Below are 16,671 nucleotides of genomic sequence, written 5' to 3'. Positions count from 1 at the left end.
TTAGACGCCTAAGCTCTGAGACAGATTACAATTTCAACTCCAGGACGGACAAATGAAACACTTCTGACCTTCACCACCGGACTGTGAGTGACCATCAGCCGGACTTCAACCTGTTTCATCTAAAAAAAGATCCAGGAGGTCAAGATCCACGGAGACTCTGCTCAGGTTCATCTGATCACCACAGACACATCACAACTACATTTGAACCACAACTTCACATCAATGTTACACTTTTCTTATTAATTCAACATAATTTGACTTTATAAAACTCACAGCTTATGGTGCCAACTTAATGAAACACTTTGTGTCTACAGATTACCGCCAATATGGCAACTGATACACGGACCCTTGACAACTTAAATGTTTGTAACCACATGACGGATGAAGAGCTGATGCATATCGCGTTAGAGAGGAGCTTTGATGACAGACGCACGACCAGCAACTTTGATCGCAGGTCTATATCAACTTCATCATCGTCCAACCCTTCTACCCTGCAGCAAACACCCAGCCAAACCTCTACACCTTCCAGAAACATCTCCACCCCTCCACACACCTGCACCGCAACGACCCACACACAGCCTCCAGTTAACCCTCCTCGGCAGGTCCAAAACTCTGCTAATCCCCCAACAAGCCTGTCCATGCTCCTTTTGAAACGCTACAAAAGGTGAGTCCAAATCCACCTGATCAAGACTTAATAAGGTGAGTGGGGATCAAATCCACCTGTTTGAGGTTTCTTAGTGAAGTAGACTATGTCCAAGTCCAAGTCTTCATCAGGTGAGTCAGTCAAAATCAACCTGTCCAAGCCTTCCATGGCTGAGTCAGTCTAAGTCCACTTAGCCAAGTCTTTAGCCACGTTTCCACCAAGCAGATCGGTTTGGTTTGTCTCGGTACTGCGTGCATTTTGTGGCGTTTCCACTGACTAATCCCAGGACAGATCCCCATATAACCGAGACGAGCCGTCCCACTTTTTGGGACCCTTTCGTATGGGTGCCAGACTGAACCGATCTGCTCTCGGAAGGTGGAGCTACAACACTGCAGACCGTTGATTGGTCAAAAGAATCGTCACTTCCTGTGTGACAGTTGCTGCATTTCTCCTGGCGGCACACAGACTTCTCTGAAACAAAGCTTGATTGCACTTTGTATCGAAGAGCTACATGCCAATCACAGAGAGGACGAAATGCTGCACGTCTTCCATCTATGCTCTTTGTTTACTGTGTTGCGTTTTTCTTCTTCGTTGGATTTATTAAAGGGCTATTGTTTAACAGCTGCGGCATTCAGCATCCGGCTTACACCCCACCTACCACAGTTTAGCTGTGGAAAAGCAAACTGGATCAGGCTCAACTGTACCAAACCGTGCCAAACAGTACTGAACCGAACTGGACTGCTATGTGGTAACGCGGCTTTTGTCAGCTGAATCAGTCCAAATCAACCGGTCCAAATCCACAAAGCCCAGTATTTATGTGGTGAATCAGTCAAAGCTCACCTGTCTAAGGCTTAAAAAAGGTAGTTGATACAAATGTACCTGTACTGTTCTTGTAAAGTGAAGTCAAGATCAGTACCTTCAAATCTCTAACAGGTACGGTAGTCCAAATCCACTGGTCCAAGTCTAAACCAGGTCAGTTAGTAAAAATGCACCTGTCCAAGTCTTACTTACCAGGTTAGACCAAGTCCATCTTTCCTAATCTAATTTGACGAGGCAGTACGAATCCAACTGTTCAACCATTCTTTATTCAGTTCTCATTGGTTGATTTCAAAGCTTTGATATTTCTGTCCCAGGAAGCTTCGCCCTGTGGAGTCTCTGATCGTTCATGAAGATACAGACTCTCTTCTGGATTTGGTCAGACAGAGGTCGAACAGTTTGTTGGAGCCAAACGATGAAGGTTGGATTGGTCTTCATGAAGCTGCTCATTACGGACATCTGCCGTCCCTCAGTATCCTGATCAACGGTGAGGACAGCACTTGTTGATGATTAATACTGGGTTATATGTGAGAATACTGACAGTTGAGGGATTGTGATTGGATCCTTCTTAACTGTTGAATTCAGTAGAGTCCAGCGTGCAGTTTTGTGGTCTTTGTAGTTCCCCTTAGAAGTGTCTTTGGGTTTCATGATTGCTCTTGTTTACTTTTGATCCCTATAGCTGAAGATATGGTGGCTGTGGGAATAGTACTCCTTATGCTGATGACACCTCTATTCTCTTGAATTCCCGCAGAGAAAATGACCTTTGAACCCTTGTCTCTCCTCAGCCTATCCGGACATGGTGAACAAACGCACTTTGAAGAATGAGACCGCTCTGCTTCTTGTGGCCAGAAAAGGACACGTTTCCTGCGCTGACTTTCTTCTGAAAAACGGAGCAGACCCAAACATCCCCAATGTTGACAGAGAGACACCACTGTTCATAGGTACCATAACCATAACGATCTTTTTATCTTCTTCACTTATTGTTTTCATGAGGGCACAAGCATCTTTAGTTATTTTCGTTGTCGTTTTCAGCTTGTGAGAATTCACACAGAGCTGTTGTGGATCTGTTGCTGAAGTATGGAGCACAGGTGAATCGCTGCAACACCCAGGGGATCAGCCCTCTTCATGAAGCCTGTAGACACGGAGGGATGGAGCTGTGTGAGATGTTACTAAAGGCCGGAGCAAATCTCGAAACCAAGAACATCTACGGCATCACACCGTTCTTCACAGCTGCTCAGCATGGGCGCGTTGACATCCTACGCCTGCTCGCCAAGAAGGGTTAGCTGTCCAGCAATGACTGTTACAGCCAAGTTGTTGCTGCTCAGGTGATGTTGAGGTCTATCTTTGTCTCTCAGGGGCAGACATCAACGGACAAGCTGCTGACGGAGCCACACCGCTGTTTGAAGCTTGTAAGAACGGTCATGTTTCTGCGGTGGAGGTGCTGCTTGCTTTGAATGCTGACGTCAACCGATCCTTGATGTCCGGCCTGCTGCCTCTTCATGTGGCTGTCCAGAACAATCACCAACAGTCTGAGCCACCAATTCTCTAAATGTTTACACTGTTTGCACAACTTAGATCTCACCACAGTAAAAACTTTCAGTTTGTCTTCTCTTATTTTCATCTCCAGGATTGTGACAACGCTAATCCCATTGACGAGCAGGGTGAGGATCCGTAACAGTGGCACCAGCCCCTTGCACATTGCAGCAGATAAGGACAGGGATGACATCCTGGAGCTCTTGATCCAGTCTGAATTTGATGTCAATGCCAAGCTGTCAGAGGGAAACACCAGGATGTACGAGGACCGGAGGAGCACGGCGCTCTACTTCTCTGTTTTCAACGGGAACCTTGAGGCTGCTGAGATGCTCCTGGAGGCCGGCGCCAACCCGAACCTGGACGTCTTCAACCCTCTGCTCATTGCCATTCGGCGTGCTTGGATTGACATGGCGGCGATGCTGATAAAGTATGGGGCTAACGTCAATGCTCAGATTACCACCCAGCCATCCTTGTTCCCGTCTGCCATTCTTCTCAACAAATCTCTGCCCATGCTCAAACTGCTTCTGGACAATGGCTGTGATGCTCAGCGTTGCTTTGAATGTCCGTACGGTCAATATCCTCATCCAGCTGTTGCGCCCTTACGCCGCCCCATTGAGGAAATGCAGGGTAACAGTGATTCGGCACCACTGCGTCCTGTTCAGGTGAGTGAGCCACATCAGGAAAGATTTGTCCTGGTAGATGTGCTAAATAGGAGTTTGTCTTTGTCTTGTTCCAGTTCTGTGAAGCTTTCTGCACCCAATCCCTCTGCCGTGTAATCGGCCCAATGGTGTCCATGCTGCTGGACTACGTGGGCCACGTGCAACTCTGCTCCCGTCTGCGAGAGGTTTTGGAGAGGTGCAGTGACTGGGAGGAGATCAAACTGAAGACTGGTAGGACATTAACTGGTCTACATATGTTTTTGGAGGGCAGGGTCCAGGTCAGGACCAGGAATCGGGATCATCAAACTGACAAACGTCGCTTCTCCAGATTGTTGTAGGTTATTTCATAGTAGATCCAGGTTACGTACATCCAAGTGAACAGACAACAGCCCTGTTTCCACCCAGCACAGCACGGATTTTATGGCGTTTCCACTGACTAATCCCAGGACAGATCCCCAAATAACTGAGACAAGTCATCCCACTTTTTGGGACCCTTCCGTAGGGGTCCCAGACTAAACTGATCTGACCCCGGAAGGTGGAGCTGCAACACTGCAGACCGTTGATTGGTCAACAGAATCATCACTTCCTGTGCGACAACGGCTGCTGTAGTTCTCCTGAAGGCACACAGCCTCCACTGAAACAAAACTTGATTGTTCTTTGTAACAAAAGCCACGTTTCCACTAATCAGTCCAGTACAGTTCAGTACGGTTTGGCACGGTTTGGTAAAGTTAAGCCTGATCCCTTTTGTGTTTCCAGCAAACTGTGCCCTCTTGTGGTAGGCGGCGTGTAAGCCGGATGCAAAAAGCCGCAGCTGTTAAATAATAGCGTGACGCCGTAGCAGAGCAACACAGTTTACCCCTCTAATGAATCCAACGAAGAAGAAAAACACGACACAGTAAACAAAGAGCAACGATGGAAGACATGCAGCATTTCGTCCTCTCTGTGATTGGCATGTAGCTCTTTGATACAAAGTACAATCAAGCTTTACTTCATAGAAGTCTGTGTGCCGCCAGGAGAAATACAGCCGCTGTCTGGGTAAGCAACGATTCTTTTGACCAATCAGCAGTTTGCAGTGTGTTGCTCCACCTTCCAAGAGCAGATCGGTTCAGTCTGGCACCCATACGAAAGGGTCCCAAAAAGTGGGATTGCTCGTCTCAGTTATTTGGGGATCTGTCCTGTACCAAGACGAACTAAATTGGCCTGACGACAAATTGCTGGGCATTTCCCATCACTGCACTATGTTACGTTGCCATGGCGTCACACTATTACTTAACTGATGCTGCTATCGGCATCCAGCTTACACACCGCCTACCACAAGGGGGAACAATTGGCTGTGCACTGCAAAAAACTGAAATCTTAAGAAGTTTTTTTGTCTTATTTCCAGTAGAAAATGCCCTTTTAGATTTAATCTGAGCCGCACTCATCTGACCTGTCCAGGAAAATGTCTTGTTGCTCAAAACTATAATAATGTCTTAAAACAAGTAACTGTTCTAAACAGGCCTAAACAAGGAGGAAAAAACTCTTTGTTTTTGAAGACAAATCAGTTTCTCATTAAAATGTTAGCAGTGCTCTTATTGGTAAATCTTACCTGTCCTCTCCTTTTAGCTCCACCTCGTCCTCTGATGCAGCTCTGTAGACTGAGGATCAGACATCTGCTTGGAGCCCAGAGACTTAAACTGCTCCACACTATGCCACTTCCTGCCCGACTCATCCGCTTCCTGTGCCATGATGTCACCTGTTTACTCACATGAAGTCACCTGATTTTCATGGTCAGATGTGTCTAATACGCTAATACTCTTAGCTACGCCTCTTATTAAATAATGAAATACTTATTGACTGTGCAATACAATAAATTAATACTGGTTTGAATTTATCATGCACACGTTAACCCGATAGAGCTGGGGTTATGTTTGCAAAAATTGAGTATAAAGCATAAACAGGATACTTGTCATCATATATCTTTTTTTTTTTTACATTTTTGGGAGATACTGCCAAGACATTTCTGTATTTATAAAAATATGTGTACAATTTTTGCTTTTTTCATGGTTTATTGTGCTTTTTTTAGCGTTTTATTTAGTAAGTCTAGACATAAATCTGTACATTTTATTAACGTTTGGTACTGATGTATTTCAAAAGTTTTATGCAAGAAGTGACACCAAAACATGTAAAATAGTAAAGATATACTCTGGCTGACTTAATATTTTTGTTTACAGACCGCGCACTGTCTTCAACCAATCACAGCTCTCTAATGTTATCAATGTGTTGCTTTTCTATCTATTTGTTTAATAAATCTATTTTTTTTCTGTTGAGTAAAACTACATCTTCAAATCATTTATTTATATTAATTCTTCATAATGATGAAAAAACATCTGTAGTTTAATGAGGTAGTGCAGGGTTGACAGGTAAGCTAGCTTTGCTATTTTAGCAAATAAGAAAAAACACATGTTGCTTTGAATGTGGGTCATCTTCACCCTGCTGGAGTCTTATTTCTGCAAACTTTACCCAAAAGTTCATTGGCTTAGTATTTTTCCTTTTAACCAGAAACACTACTCTGTGATCAGGAACACAAATCCAAATGATCAAGGAAAGATTTTATCAGGAAAATATTTAATTTTGATTGATTGAGTCTTAAACAAGATCCAAGGTGGATCTGATCAGCCCGGATCTGTTTCCTTTTTTTTTCCATTTCTTAAATCTAAAGACATTTTTGAGTGTTAAATGTGTCACAGGGTCAAAAGGTTTGTTCTGCAACATCAAAGTTAGACAACAAGCTCAGACTGCAGGTTCTTAAAATAACCTTTAAGTAATTCCCCTCCCCCACTCGCCCGTAGAGTCATGTGCAGACCCCATTACAGACAGAAAGGGAGACGGGCAAACAGGGAAGCACACACAGGGATTAACAAAGGGGAACTTTGAAAAAGGTGAGTGAGACTTTCAGGTTTTATTGTTCAAAACACAATCTGGTTCTATGAAAACCAACCTCTGAGCTGTTAATGAAAGTAGACATGAAAACAGTCAAAAGGGGTTAAAAAACTTCTTCCCCTTGTGTCTGAGTGAACAAATCTCAACCGTTAGTTTGCATGAATGCTTGCACTGATCAAATGTAATAACATGTCCTGTTTGTAACCTCTGACCTCACAGCTCCATCATGGCGGTATCAGGAGCTCTATCCTTCGAGGATTACTCTGTCTACAGCAACCTGAGTGACGACGAGCTGCTGCAGCTGGCCATCGAGCGCAGTCTGACGGATTCCAACGCCAACATCAACATCAGCGCCACTGTCAACACCAATACCAACAACGCTAACAGCGATGCCATCTCCACCATCACAGCCAACACTGCAAACACAGCAAACACAGCAGCCAACACAGCCTCTGCAGCGAGCACAGCCAGGCGCCGCGTACCAGACGTCACAATCACCAACAGGCCCCAAACATGCTCCCACAATCCACCTGAGGGTCAGACCACCGCTCACTACAGCTCTCCAAACCCCCCAAGTGAAAAACCTCCTGATCTGTATGTCACCTCTCTGTTTGGGAAATTGCACTTTGTTTAATCTGTTGTACTTCCTGTTTGTGACACATTGTGTGCTTGTGTTGACTGCTATATCACTTTCTGTGTGTTGCCATTTTGTTTTCATCTGTCCTTCCTAATGTGTGACTGTCTGTTATTTGAATGTCTATAATGACTTGGCTCCAAAGTCACTGAATGTGCTTCCATTGGCTGTCCTGCATCCTGATTGGATAATGTGTCACTTTCTGTGTTTGGAATGGATCGGATCACTTTCTTAAGTTTCAAGCTCATTTTGATAACATAAAACTTTTTGGGTTTTGATTGGCTCCATATCACTTTCCGTGCATTGATTGGCTGCAGTCCCTTCCTGTATACAGATGGTTACTATGTCACTTTCTGTGTTTTGATTGGTTTTTGTGTTTTAAATGGCTGCTGTGTCACTTTCTTGATTTGATTGGCTCCCGTCACTTTCTGTGTTTTGATTGGCTGCTGTTACTTTCTGTGTTTTGATTGGCTGCTGTGTCACTCTCTAGTGTTTTGATTGACTGCTTTGTAACCTTCTGTGTTCTGATTGGCTGCTGTTACTTTCTGTGTTTTGATTGGCTGCTGTGTCACTTTTCGTGTTTTGATTGGCTGCTTTGTAACCTTCTGTGTTTTGATTGGCTGCTGTGTCACTTTCTAGTGTTTTTAGCGGCTGCCATGTTACCTTCTGAGTTTTGATTGGCTTGTGTGTCACTTTTTGTGTTTTGATTGGCTGTTTTGTAACCATCTGTTTTTTGATTGGCTGCCATGTCACTTTCTGTGTTTTGATTGGCTGCTAGCCATTTTAGTGTTTTGATTGGCTGCTAGCCATTTTAGTGTTTTGATTGGCTGCTATCCATTTTAGTGTTTCGATTGGATACCATGGCACTTTCTGTGTTTTGATTGGCTGCTGTCCATTTCTGTGTTTTGATTGGCTGCTTTGTAACCTTCTGTGATTTTGATTGGCTGTTGTATCATTTTTTGTCTGTTAAAGGGCTGCTTTGTCTTTTCTGTGTTTTGATTGGTTGCTGTCACTTTGTGGTGTTTGATTGGCTGCTGTAATACTTTCGTTGATTTTGATTGTCTGCTATGCCACTTTCTGTGTTTTGATTGGCTGCTGTCCATTTCTGTGTTTTGAATGGTTGCTATGTCAATTTCCGTGTTTTGATTGGTTGTTGTCTTTTCTGTGTTTTGATTGGCTGCTGTGTAACTTTCTAGGGTTTTCAGTGGCTGTCATGTCACAGTCTGTGTTTTATTGGCTGCCATGTCCCTTTCTGTGTTTTGATTGGCTGCTATGTCACTGCCTGTGATTTGATTGGCTGCTTTGACATTTTCTTTGTTTTCAGGCTGCTATGTCACTGTCTGTGTTTAGTCACTTTTTGTGTTTTGATTGGCTGTAGTATTACTTTTTGTCTGTCAAATGGCTGCTTTGTCCTTTCCACGTATTGATTGGCTATTATGTCACTGTCTGTATTTTGACTGTCATCTCTTTTACTTTCTGTGTTTTGATTGGCTCCTTTGTCACTTTGTTCTCTTTGCCCAGATGTCACAGCAATGTGGTATCATTTGCTATGACGGGCTGTAATGCTAATATAGCTTCTGTGCTTTCAGGACGTTTTTCTGCCACACTTATGTTGATTGGCTGCTGTGTTTAAGTTTTCAAGTTCTGGCCACTGTGTTGCTTGCTGCACTCTGATTGGTCAATGCTTTTCTTGTGCAGGAAGACATTTATAGGATACGTCAGTCACTTTATGACAGGATCAGGAAAGAAGATGGTGGCATACCGCAAACCTGATGGCACTCTGGTCCACATAGGTCCAGAACCTGAAGAGTGAGTCAAGTTCCGGTCAACTTGCTTGGCTTGAAATTTAGCTGTCTTATTCTAAGCCATGTCACAAAGACACGCGTGGGTGTCTGATGAGTAATTTCCCCGCAGGGAGGAGGAGCCTTTGTTTCAAGCCATCCGTGATGGCGATGCTAACAAAGTGAGGATGTTGACGATGCGTCCAGGAGCAAACCTGATGCTTCCCAGTAAACCTGGCTGGCTCGCCATTCACCAGGCCGCATGGTTCGGCCAGACCAGCTGTCTGAGAGTGCTGCTGTCAGGTACACAAGTAACACACATGCACACGTAAACAAGACACTCAGGAATCACTGCGAATAAAGAGAACGCCTCTGTTTGTGTTTTCAGCTCAGCCTGGGATGATCAACAAGCGGACAGATCGTGGTGACACAGCTCTGATGATCGCTGTCTCCAAAGTTAAGCCGGGTTGTGTTCAGCTTCTTTTGGAGAGGGGCGCAGACATTGACCTTGGCAACTTTGACAAAGAAACCCCGCTTTACAGAGGTAAACACATCGAAACAAAGGCAAATGAAGCATAGTTTTCTTGTGCTGTTGGCCGGCAGCAGCTAAAGAAGACATAGAAGATACATCCAAAGTTTTGGTGTCTTGTCTAAAAACCTCTACTTCTGTTCTCCTGCAGCTTGTGAGAAGAATAATGCTGAGATAGTTGCGTTGTTGTTGAACCACGGAGCTGCAGTGAACAATCAGTGTATCCAAGGCTGGACGGCCCTGCAAGAAGCCGTGAGTAGGAACAACGTGGAGATCCTTGCGATGCTGGTGAAGGCTGGAGCCAAACTCAGTCTGGCAAACACGTACGGCATCTCCCCGCTTTTCACTGCGGCTCAGAGCGGGCAGCTCGGTTCGCTGCGCTTTCTGCTCCAACACGGTACGTCAGATACTTTCAAGCCTGAGTCATTGTGATGTTGTTCTACTTTCACTTTTGAGTTCTGTTCTTTGAAGTGTTTCGACTTCCACTTAGAACTTTGACTTGTCAAAGTGATTCGTGAAAACAATGGAGGGACAGTTTCAGACGCACCTCTCCATTCAGTGGTTTAAAGCAGCAACTGTCCAGTCAGCTTCGGACATAATCCCATCCCCCACATGTGTCTGTTGGTTAAATCGGTCACTGATACCTGTCATACAACACCTTCACATGACAGTTTAATAAACACCACAGCAGCTGCAGGGGACCCATGCCCGCTATTCTCTTCAGCGCTCATAAACACGTACCTGAGAGGCAGACTGGATCTAGTTTTGAGACTCTCCCCTGTGACTCCTGACCCTGACCCTTCCTGTCTCCATGCAGGTGCTGATATTAACAGTGAGGCTCCTGATGGAGCTACTGCTCTGTACGAAGCTTCTAAAAATGGACACGAAGAAATAGTGGAGTTTCTTATATCCCAGAATGCTGATGCCAACAAACCTGGAAAAGGCGGATTGTTACCTCTACACGTAGCTGCCCAGAGAGGTCATGACAAGTAGGCACACTGACCTTTGTATGAGGCACTGAATATAAAATTTCCATCACTTTTCTCACATTTAGCTTATTCTTCTTTCATTTAAGACCAAAATTCATGCAAAACAGAATGTTCTACATACTTGTTAAAAATAAGTACACATGAAAAAATAAATATTAAATCTAAATCTAAATGTTAAATTTATAGCTAAATACTACATCAAAATTTAAAAGTTAAATCTAAATCTTAATCTAAATGTTGCTGTGTGATCTGAGGCACCTGCAGGTGGTGTAGAGACAAGCACTGACCAGGCCATCTTTGCATAATCTCTTAATATTAAGCTTTACACTTGGCCAGTCCGACACTCAGATTTAGATTTGACATATAGATTTAGATGGAAAATTAAAAATGTAGATTTAAAAATCAGATTGAGATTCAACACTCAAATTGAGATTTAAATTAAAATTAATATTTCATATTTAGGTGTATATTAAACATTTAGATTAAGATTAAACATTCAGGTTTCGATGTTCGATAACATTTAGAAATAAACTAACATTTAGATTTAGACTTATCATCAACCCATTTTAGATTTAGTATTCAGATATACTTTTTAGATTTACATTTAAGATTTAAAATAAATTTTATAGATTTAACATTTACATTAAGATTCCGTTTTTTGGTTTAGATTTTGTTTTAAGGTTAAGATTTAACAATTAGATTTGAATTTAAAATTTTGTTTTTAATTTAGTAATTCAATTTAAATTTAACTTTTAAAAATAGATTTAACAATAAGATATTTATTTCGATTTAACATTTGATTTAGATTTAGATTTTACATTTAGATTTAGTATTTAGATAAGGATATATTTTTCATACATTCACATTTTTAACTAGTATCTAGAACATTCTGTTATGCATGCATTTTGTTTTTAGGTTAAGATTCAACAGTAAGATTTTAATTCAACATTTAGATTTTAATTTGGTATTTTGATTTACATTTAACTTTAAAAAAATATTTAAAATTTATATTTATATTTAGATTTAACATTTGATTAAGATTTAGATACGACATTTAAATTAAGCATTTAGATTTAGATATATTTTTCATACGTACACATTTTTAACAAGTATCTAGAACTTTCTGTTTTGCATGCATTTCGTTATAAAAATTAGAAAAAATAGATTTTAATTTAGTATTTAGAATGAAATTCAACTTTTAAAAATATGTTCAACATTTAAATTTATATTAAGATTTAACATTTAGATTAAGATTTAACATTAAGATTAATTTAGATTTAGTATTTAGATTTAGATAATTTTTCATACTTGCACATTTTTAACATTTTTATCTAGAACATTCTATTTTGCATGAATTTCATTCTCAAATCAAAGAAAAATAAGCTAAATGTGAGAAAAGTTAACTAAATGTTGCCTTTCAAACAGTGCCAGAAATTTTTCATTTAGCTTCCCTGTGTATTATTTTTATATATAAACACAGTTTTATTGTAAATTTTTTTAAGAGATTAAACCTTACCGATCCATCCTGTTTCTGCGATGTTTCCTGTTCCCAGCATCGTCGACATGTTGATCCCAGCCACCAGCAGAGCCAGAGTCAGGCGGACTGGCATCAGCCCCCTCCACTTTGCTGCCGAGCGAAACCGCGACGAAATCCTGGAGGCTCTAATCGAAGCCGATTTTGACGTCAACGCTCAGCTTTCTGAAGACCGCACGAGGCTGTACGAAGACCGCCGCAGCACGGCGCTCTATTTCTCCGTCATCAACAACAACATCGATGCCACGCGCATGCTGCTGAAGGCCGGTGCTAACCCGAACCTGGATGTGTTCAGGCCCCTGATGGTGGCAGCCAGGCTGGGCTGCATCCAGACCCTCACCCTGCTGGTGGAGCACGGCGCCGACATCAACGCCTCCATTCCCACACACCCCACCACCTTCCCTGCCGTCTACATGTTCTCCATGAAGTACCTGCCTATGTTCAAGTACCTGTTGGACCAAGGAGGTCATGCTCTTCCGTGCTTTGACTGCGCCTACGGTAGCAAACCTCATCCACCAATCAAAACCACCCGATCACAGAGGGACGAGCTGATCTACACCGATAGAGCTGTGCCAGAGTCGCAACTGAGCACGAGAGGCGTTCAGGTGAGCTGAGTCATTTTGCTCTGTTTAAAAATCTGACAAAAACCAACAAACTGTTTGTTCTGGGATCAACGATTAGATTCTAGTTTTGTGTTTATTGACAGTTCTGTGAGATGATCTCAGTACCCAGTATCTGTCGATGGGCGGGGCCGATCATTGACGTCCTGCTGGACTACGTCGGTCATGTGACCCTCTGCTCCAGACTGATGGAACACCTGGACAGTTACTCTGACTGGAGCACCATCAAAGATAAAGCAGGTAAAGCTGTCACCTGCAGCACATGTATGAGTGCTACTTTATGCTGGTTTTTCTTGTATTTCCTAATGTTTGCGTGAAATTTCTTCTTGGTATCTTCTGTTGTCTCACAGCTCCTCCGAGGCCGTTGCTGCAGCTTTGTCGGCTTCAGATTCGGCAGCTGGTTGGTCGTCGTCGCCTGAAGAGGTTGCCACTTCCTGGAACTCTGATTCGCTTTTTGTCACATGTTGAAGCATCTGCGGATGAATCCTGATTGAAACAGACCAGAGGGAGATGCTGAGGTGCTTTTTTAGCATTATTACTTTTTTTAGCTGCTGGTGCTGAACACATCTAGAAATCCTGAATGTGATTTTAAGTCCGGATTCTTTTCGTTTTGCACAAAGTGTGGGTGAGCTCACATCAATATCCATACAAATAACCACACTTTCCTTAAATGCTAAAGTAGTTTTTTTTTAAAGCTGCTATGAGGAGGATCTGTTTTGATTGCACTTTCTCGCCACCTTGTGGCCTGGAGTCTCCACACACTGCTGTCAGTTAGTTTAGTGAGGTATGTGTTTATTTTGGAATTAAATTGAGATTGGATCGAAGACAAATTTCTTTGTTCAAGACGACTTTTTACTGGATACAACGCGCCAAAGTAAAGTATTTATCTGTACAGTTACGTAGCGCTACGGTTTGAAACGTGACATCAAGCTAATGTTGTAGCAGCCGGCTATATGTCAGCCCGGTGCTCCGACGTATCTGTAGGCTAACATGACAAGTAAATACTGTCAGTTTGTTAGTGGTTTATTAGCCGTTAGTATTTAGTGCAGCTGACAACCTGGTGCTCTAAGACGTGTCTGTAATGTGTAACTTTAGTAACTCCTGGTTATTTGCTGCCAGTCATCTACCAATCAGAGCTAATGCAACCTCACTCTTCATTTTATTGATAGACTCTCAAGTTTGAACCATAGACTGTATATAGAGTTGACAGCGTGGCTCCGCCATTTATCATTGTACGGTTTTGAAGCCAAAATATCGCAGTCTCAGGCGCAGCCAGTGGTAGCAGTTGCGGCCAGAGTCTGCGCAGAAGAGACGATGAAGGATTCTGGGAGAATCTGAGTGGAGCTGGGTCACAAAAGCAATAATTATTTTTTTCTTTTGAGAGTCTAATCAATTCTTGACTCTACCTCCCGACATGTTTTACAATCCCCCGGAAAAAAATACATGAGAATGGCAGCTGTCAATCATCGTTAAACGTTGCGTAAAGCCTCGTTTTTAACCTTGTATAGCTAATGAAAAGGAAACTTCAGAAAGAGGAGGACTTGAATACAAGAAAGCCAATGAATAGCTTCAAATCACCACAACAATCGGATGTGAGAAATATTTCTATGAGGTTCATTAATTTTTTAAAGTTTGACCACAGCCCATCTGGAATGGCTGGAAAGCTGGATTTTCTAACCCATGCTGCAGCCAGCCACCAGGGGGAGCAGTTTTCCTGGCGATCTCACTTTGAGTTAAGCAAGATGGCATCCATTTTTTTTTACAGTCTATGGTTTGAACAGACCACTGCAGAATAACTGCTGACTGTGGGTTGGAATCAACAATTGCACAAACAGCTTATCCCCTCTGTTATATAGTGATACAGCCTGAGCTAAAGGCTAATTCCTTTATTTTGTCTGACAATTAGGCTCCTGTGTCCACCATTACTACAAAATTAATCACAGACATCATTTTTAGCAGAGAAAAACACAGATCTCTGGGTTTTATCTCTTGTCACGACTAAACTATGTCAGCCGGTGTGGCGTTGTCATAGAGATGTGCCGTGGATCAATCTGGTCCTGGACGACCCAAACTGGAAGCTAAAAGTAGCAATTTAAAATAACCTGCAACCAGCAATATTGTTGCTGATAATCATATTTTTAAGTGTGGATTACCATCAGGCATATATCTAGAAGGGAGACTTTTTTAAAGATCACTTTCAAACTCCTCACAGCCCCTTTTTAAAGAAAAAAACAACAAAAAAAAACTTTATTTGGTCAGAAGTACCACGCTTGTCAAAGAGAATTAATTTATTTGTATGCCGTGAAGTTTATTTAGCAGCATGGCTCTGCTCCGGGGGCTCCGCCGAAGCCTGAAGCGCTTTCTTGGGTGCAAAAAAAAAAACATGCTAAAGTATCCTTGATAACAGAACGATAATACCCTCTTCAGTGGTTGTGTATGTTTTTTATTTATTTTTGCCTCTGCCTTTTAAAAAGTCTGTGTACGCCACTGCATCAGTGACAATACATATGACACTGATCAAATCAAACACAGCATAAAAGGTAAAGCTAGGAAAACTGCTAGCTAGGCTGAAACACCAATTTTCTATTTGCCAATAGGAACGCTTTGATGCAATCAGCTGAGCTGTTACCTGTAAGGGCCTGGTTTTATGAGCAGGTGATGTTCTATGGGCTGGAATGTAATGCTTTGCACAATTGAATGAAATTTTGTATGGATTAAGTACTTTTTATCAGTATGTGAGAAAACTTTGATTTTTACTGAGATTGAGTCATGTTTGTTGATGTATTTTTGTTGTGGATTCTTAGAGAAGGAGAAGAAAACACTCAGAATACTGATTAAAATTACAAAGGTTTTATTATTTCCATGTATGACAGAGAGCTCTGTATGTTTGCTGTTTAAGATCTCCTGGACGGCTTGCTTGGGAAGATAAAAGTAATATGCACCTAATGTCAAACATAATTTGAATATCACTTAAGTACTCTGAGCTACCAACAAGGAGGTGAGCATGCAGGTGCACCCATTTTAAGTGACGTCAGCTGGCATTTGAAAGCGAATCGCCACAGACCTGTCGATGAAAGTAAACTTACATAGACCTTCAGTGCTGCTAACAATTAAAGACTCGGCCTGAGTGTCATCCCCAGGTTGGCATGTTGATATTATTCATTACAACTGTGGAATGCACAAATACAGGACTCGTACTAACAGAGAAAGCAATTTAACTAGAGCTCCTGAAAGTGCAAATCCTGTCGCATTAACACTGGATTTCTGGACTTCAGTGAGTAATTGAATTATCCCAGAATAACTTTTCTTTGCATGGACTTGACACTGACACTGACTGGACATTTTATACATGCACTTCATATTTCTGAATGTGTAAAAGTGTTTTCCTTTACAAAATAAAATCAAACCTGATGAAAAGCTTTGAAGCTGCTTCTTTATTTCAAGTCAGTTTATTGAATGATGAATCAACACTTCATTTTATTTGTTTGATTCTTAAACCAAGGCACTGGGAAGAATTGCTCTCTATTGTTTAGGTCTTGACAGCTTGAAATATTTTTTTACATTTTTGTGGCTTTTGATTTTAGTGCCTCACCGACATAAAAAAATGTAAAAAATGTTTTTCCTTTTTTTTAAAAAAAAACAAAACAAAACATGGAATTTTAACAGGTTAGAAATTAAATAGACTTTGTTTCCCTTGCATTAAAAAGTGTTGAAAGAAAGAAAAGTTGAAAGGTGAAGAAGTGATCCTTTTTTCTGTTTAGTAGTTTTAGTACCTGAACTTAACTCCTCCTAACAGCAGGTGGAGCTGTTTGACCAGTTACAGAGCTGCTCTTGATATGACACTTGGAAAGACACATATAAAAAAATACAAAACAACATCACACTATGATGATGATGATGATAAATATGCTGACGATGGTTTTCTTCATCACAGCCCCAGGTCTCATCCCGTTGTTTCTGTGGGAACCGATGTTCTCGGACAGGAAATGATTAAGTCCAGAGGACCAACTA

The 16,671-nt window shown here is 41.8% G+C and overlaps 2 protein-coding genes across 2 annotated transcripts; both read left to right on the top strand.

Annotated features, from left to right (window-relative positions):
- The first annotated feature begins 326 nt into the window (after positions 1-326).
- On the top strand, positions 327-5,402 carry LOC141801629 (ankyrin repeat and SOCS box protein 2-like). Its single transcript, XM_074684748.1, has 9 exons — positions 327-492; positions 574-664; positions 1,777-1,946; positions 2,245-2,400; positions 2,492-2,737; positions 2,815-2,986; positions 3,087-3,654; positions 3,729-3,882; positions 5,257-5,402. The coding sequence occupies exons 1-9, from the start codon at positions 327-329 to the stop codon at positions 5,400-5,402; spliced, it is 1,869 nt and encodes a 622-aa protein (XP_074540849.1).
- A 1,321-nt stretch (positions 5,403-6,723) lies between these two features.
- asb2a.1 (ankyrin repeat and SOCS box containing 2a, tandem duplicate 1) lies at positions 6,724-13,412 on the top strand. The gene is made up of 9 exons (XM_074685134.1): positions 6,724-7,167; positions 8,906-9,016; positions 9,122-9,291; positions 9,377-9,532; positions 9,669-9,914; positions 10,335-10,506; positions 12,060-12,645; positions 12,747-12,900; positions 13,011-13,412. The coding sequence occupies exons 1-9, from the start codon at positions 6,800-6,802 to the stop codon at positions 13,148-13,150; spliced, it is 2,103 nt and encodes a 700-aa protein (XP_074541235.1). The 5' UTR covers positions 6,724-6,799; the 3' UTR covers positions 13,151-13,412.
- Positions 13,413-16,671: the final 3,259 nt, after the last annotated feature.

The sequence above is a fragment of the Halichoeres trimaculatus genome, unplaced genomic scaffold (genome assembly GCF_033239565.1).
Source record: "Halichoeres trimaculatus isolate MK-OKI-2021-1 unplaced genomic scaffold, fHalTri1.1 fHalTri1_scaffold_13, whole genome shotgun sequence".
In the NCBI taxonomy this organism is placed as follows: domain Eukaryota; kingdom Metazoa; phylum Chordata; class Actinopteri; order Labriformes; family Labridae; genus Halichoeres; species Halichoeres trimaculatus.
This window is presented reverse-complemented; position numbering and strand designations above follow the sequence as displayed.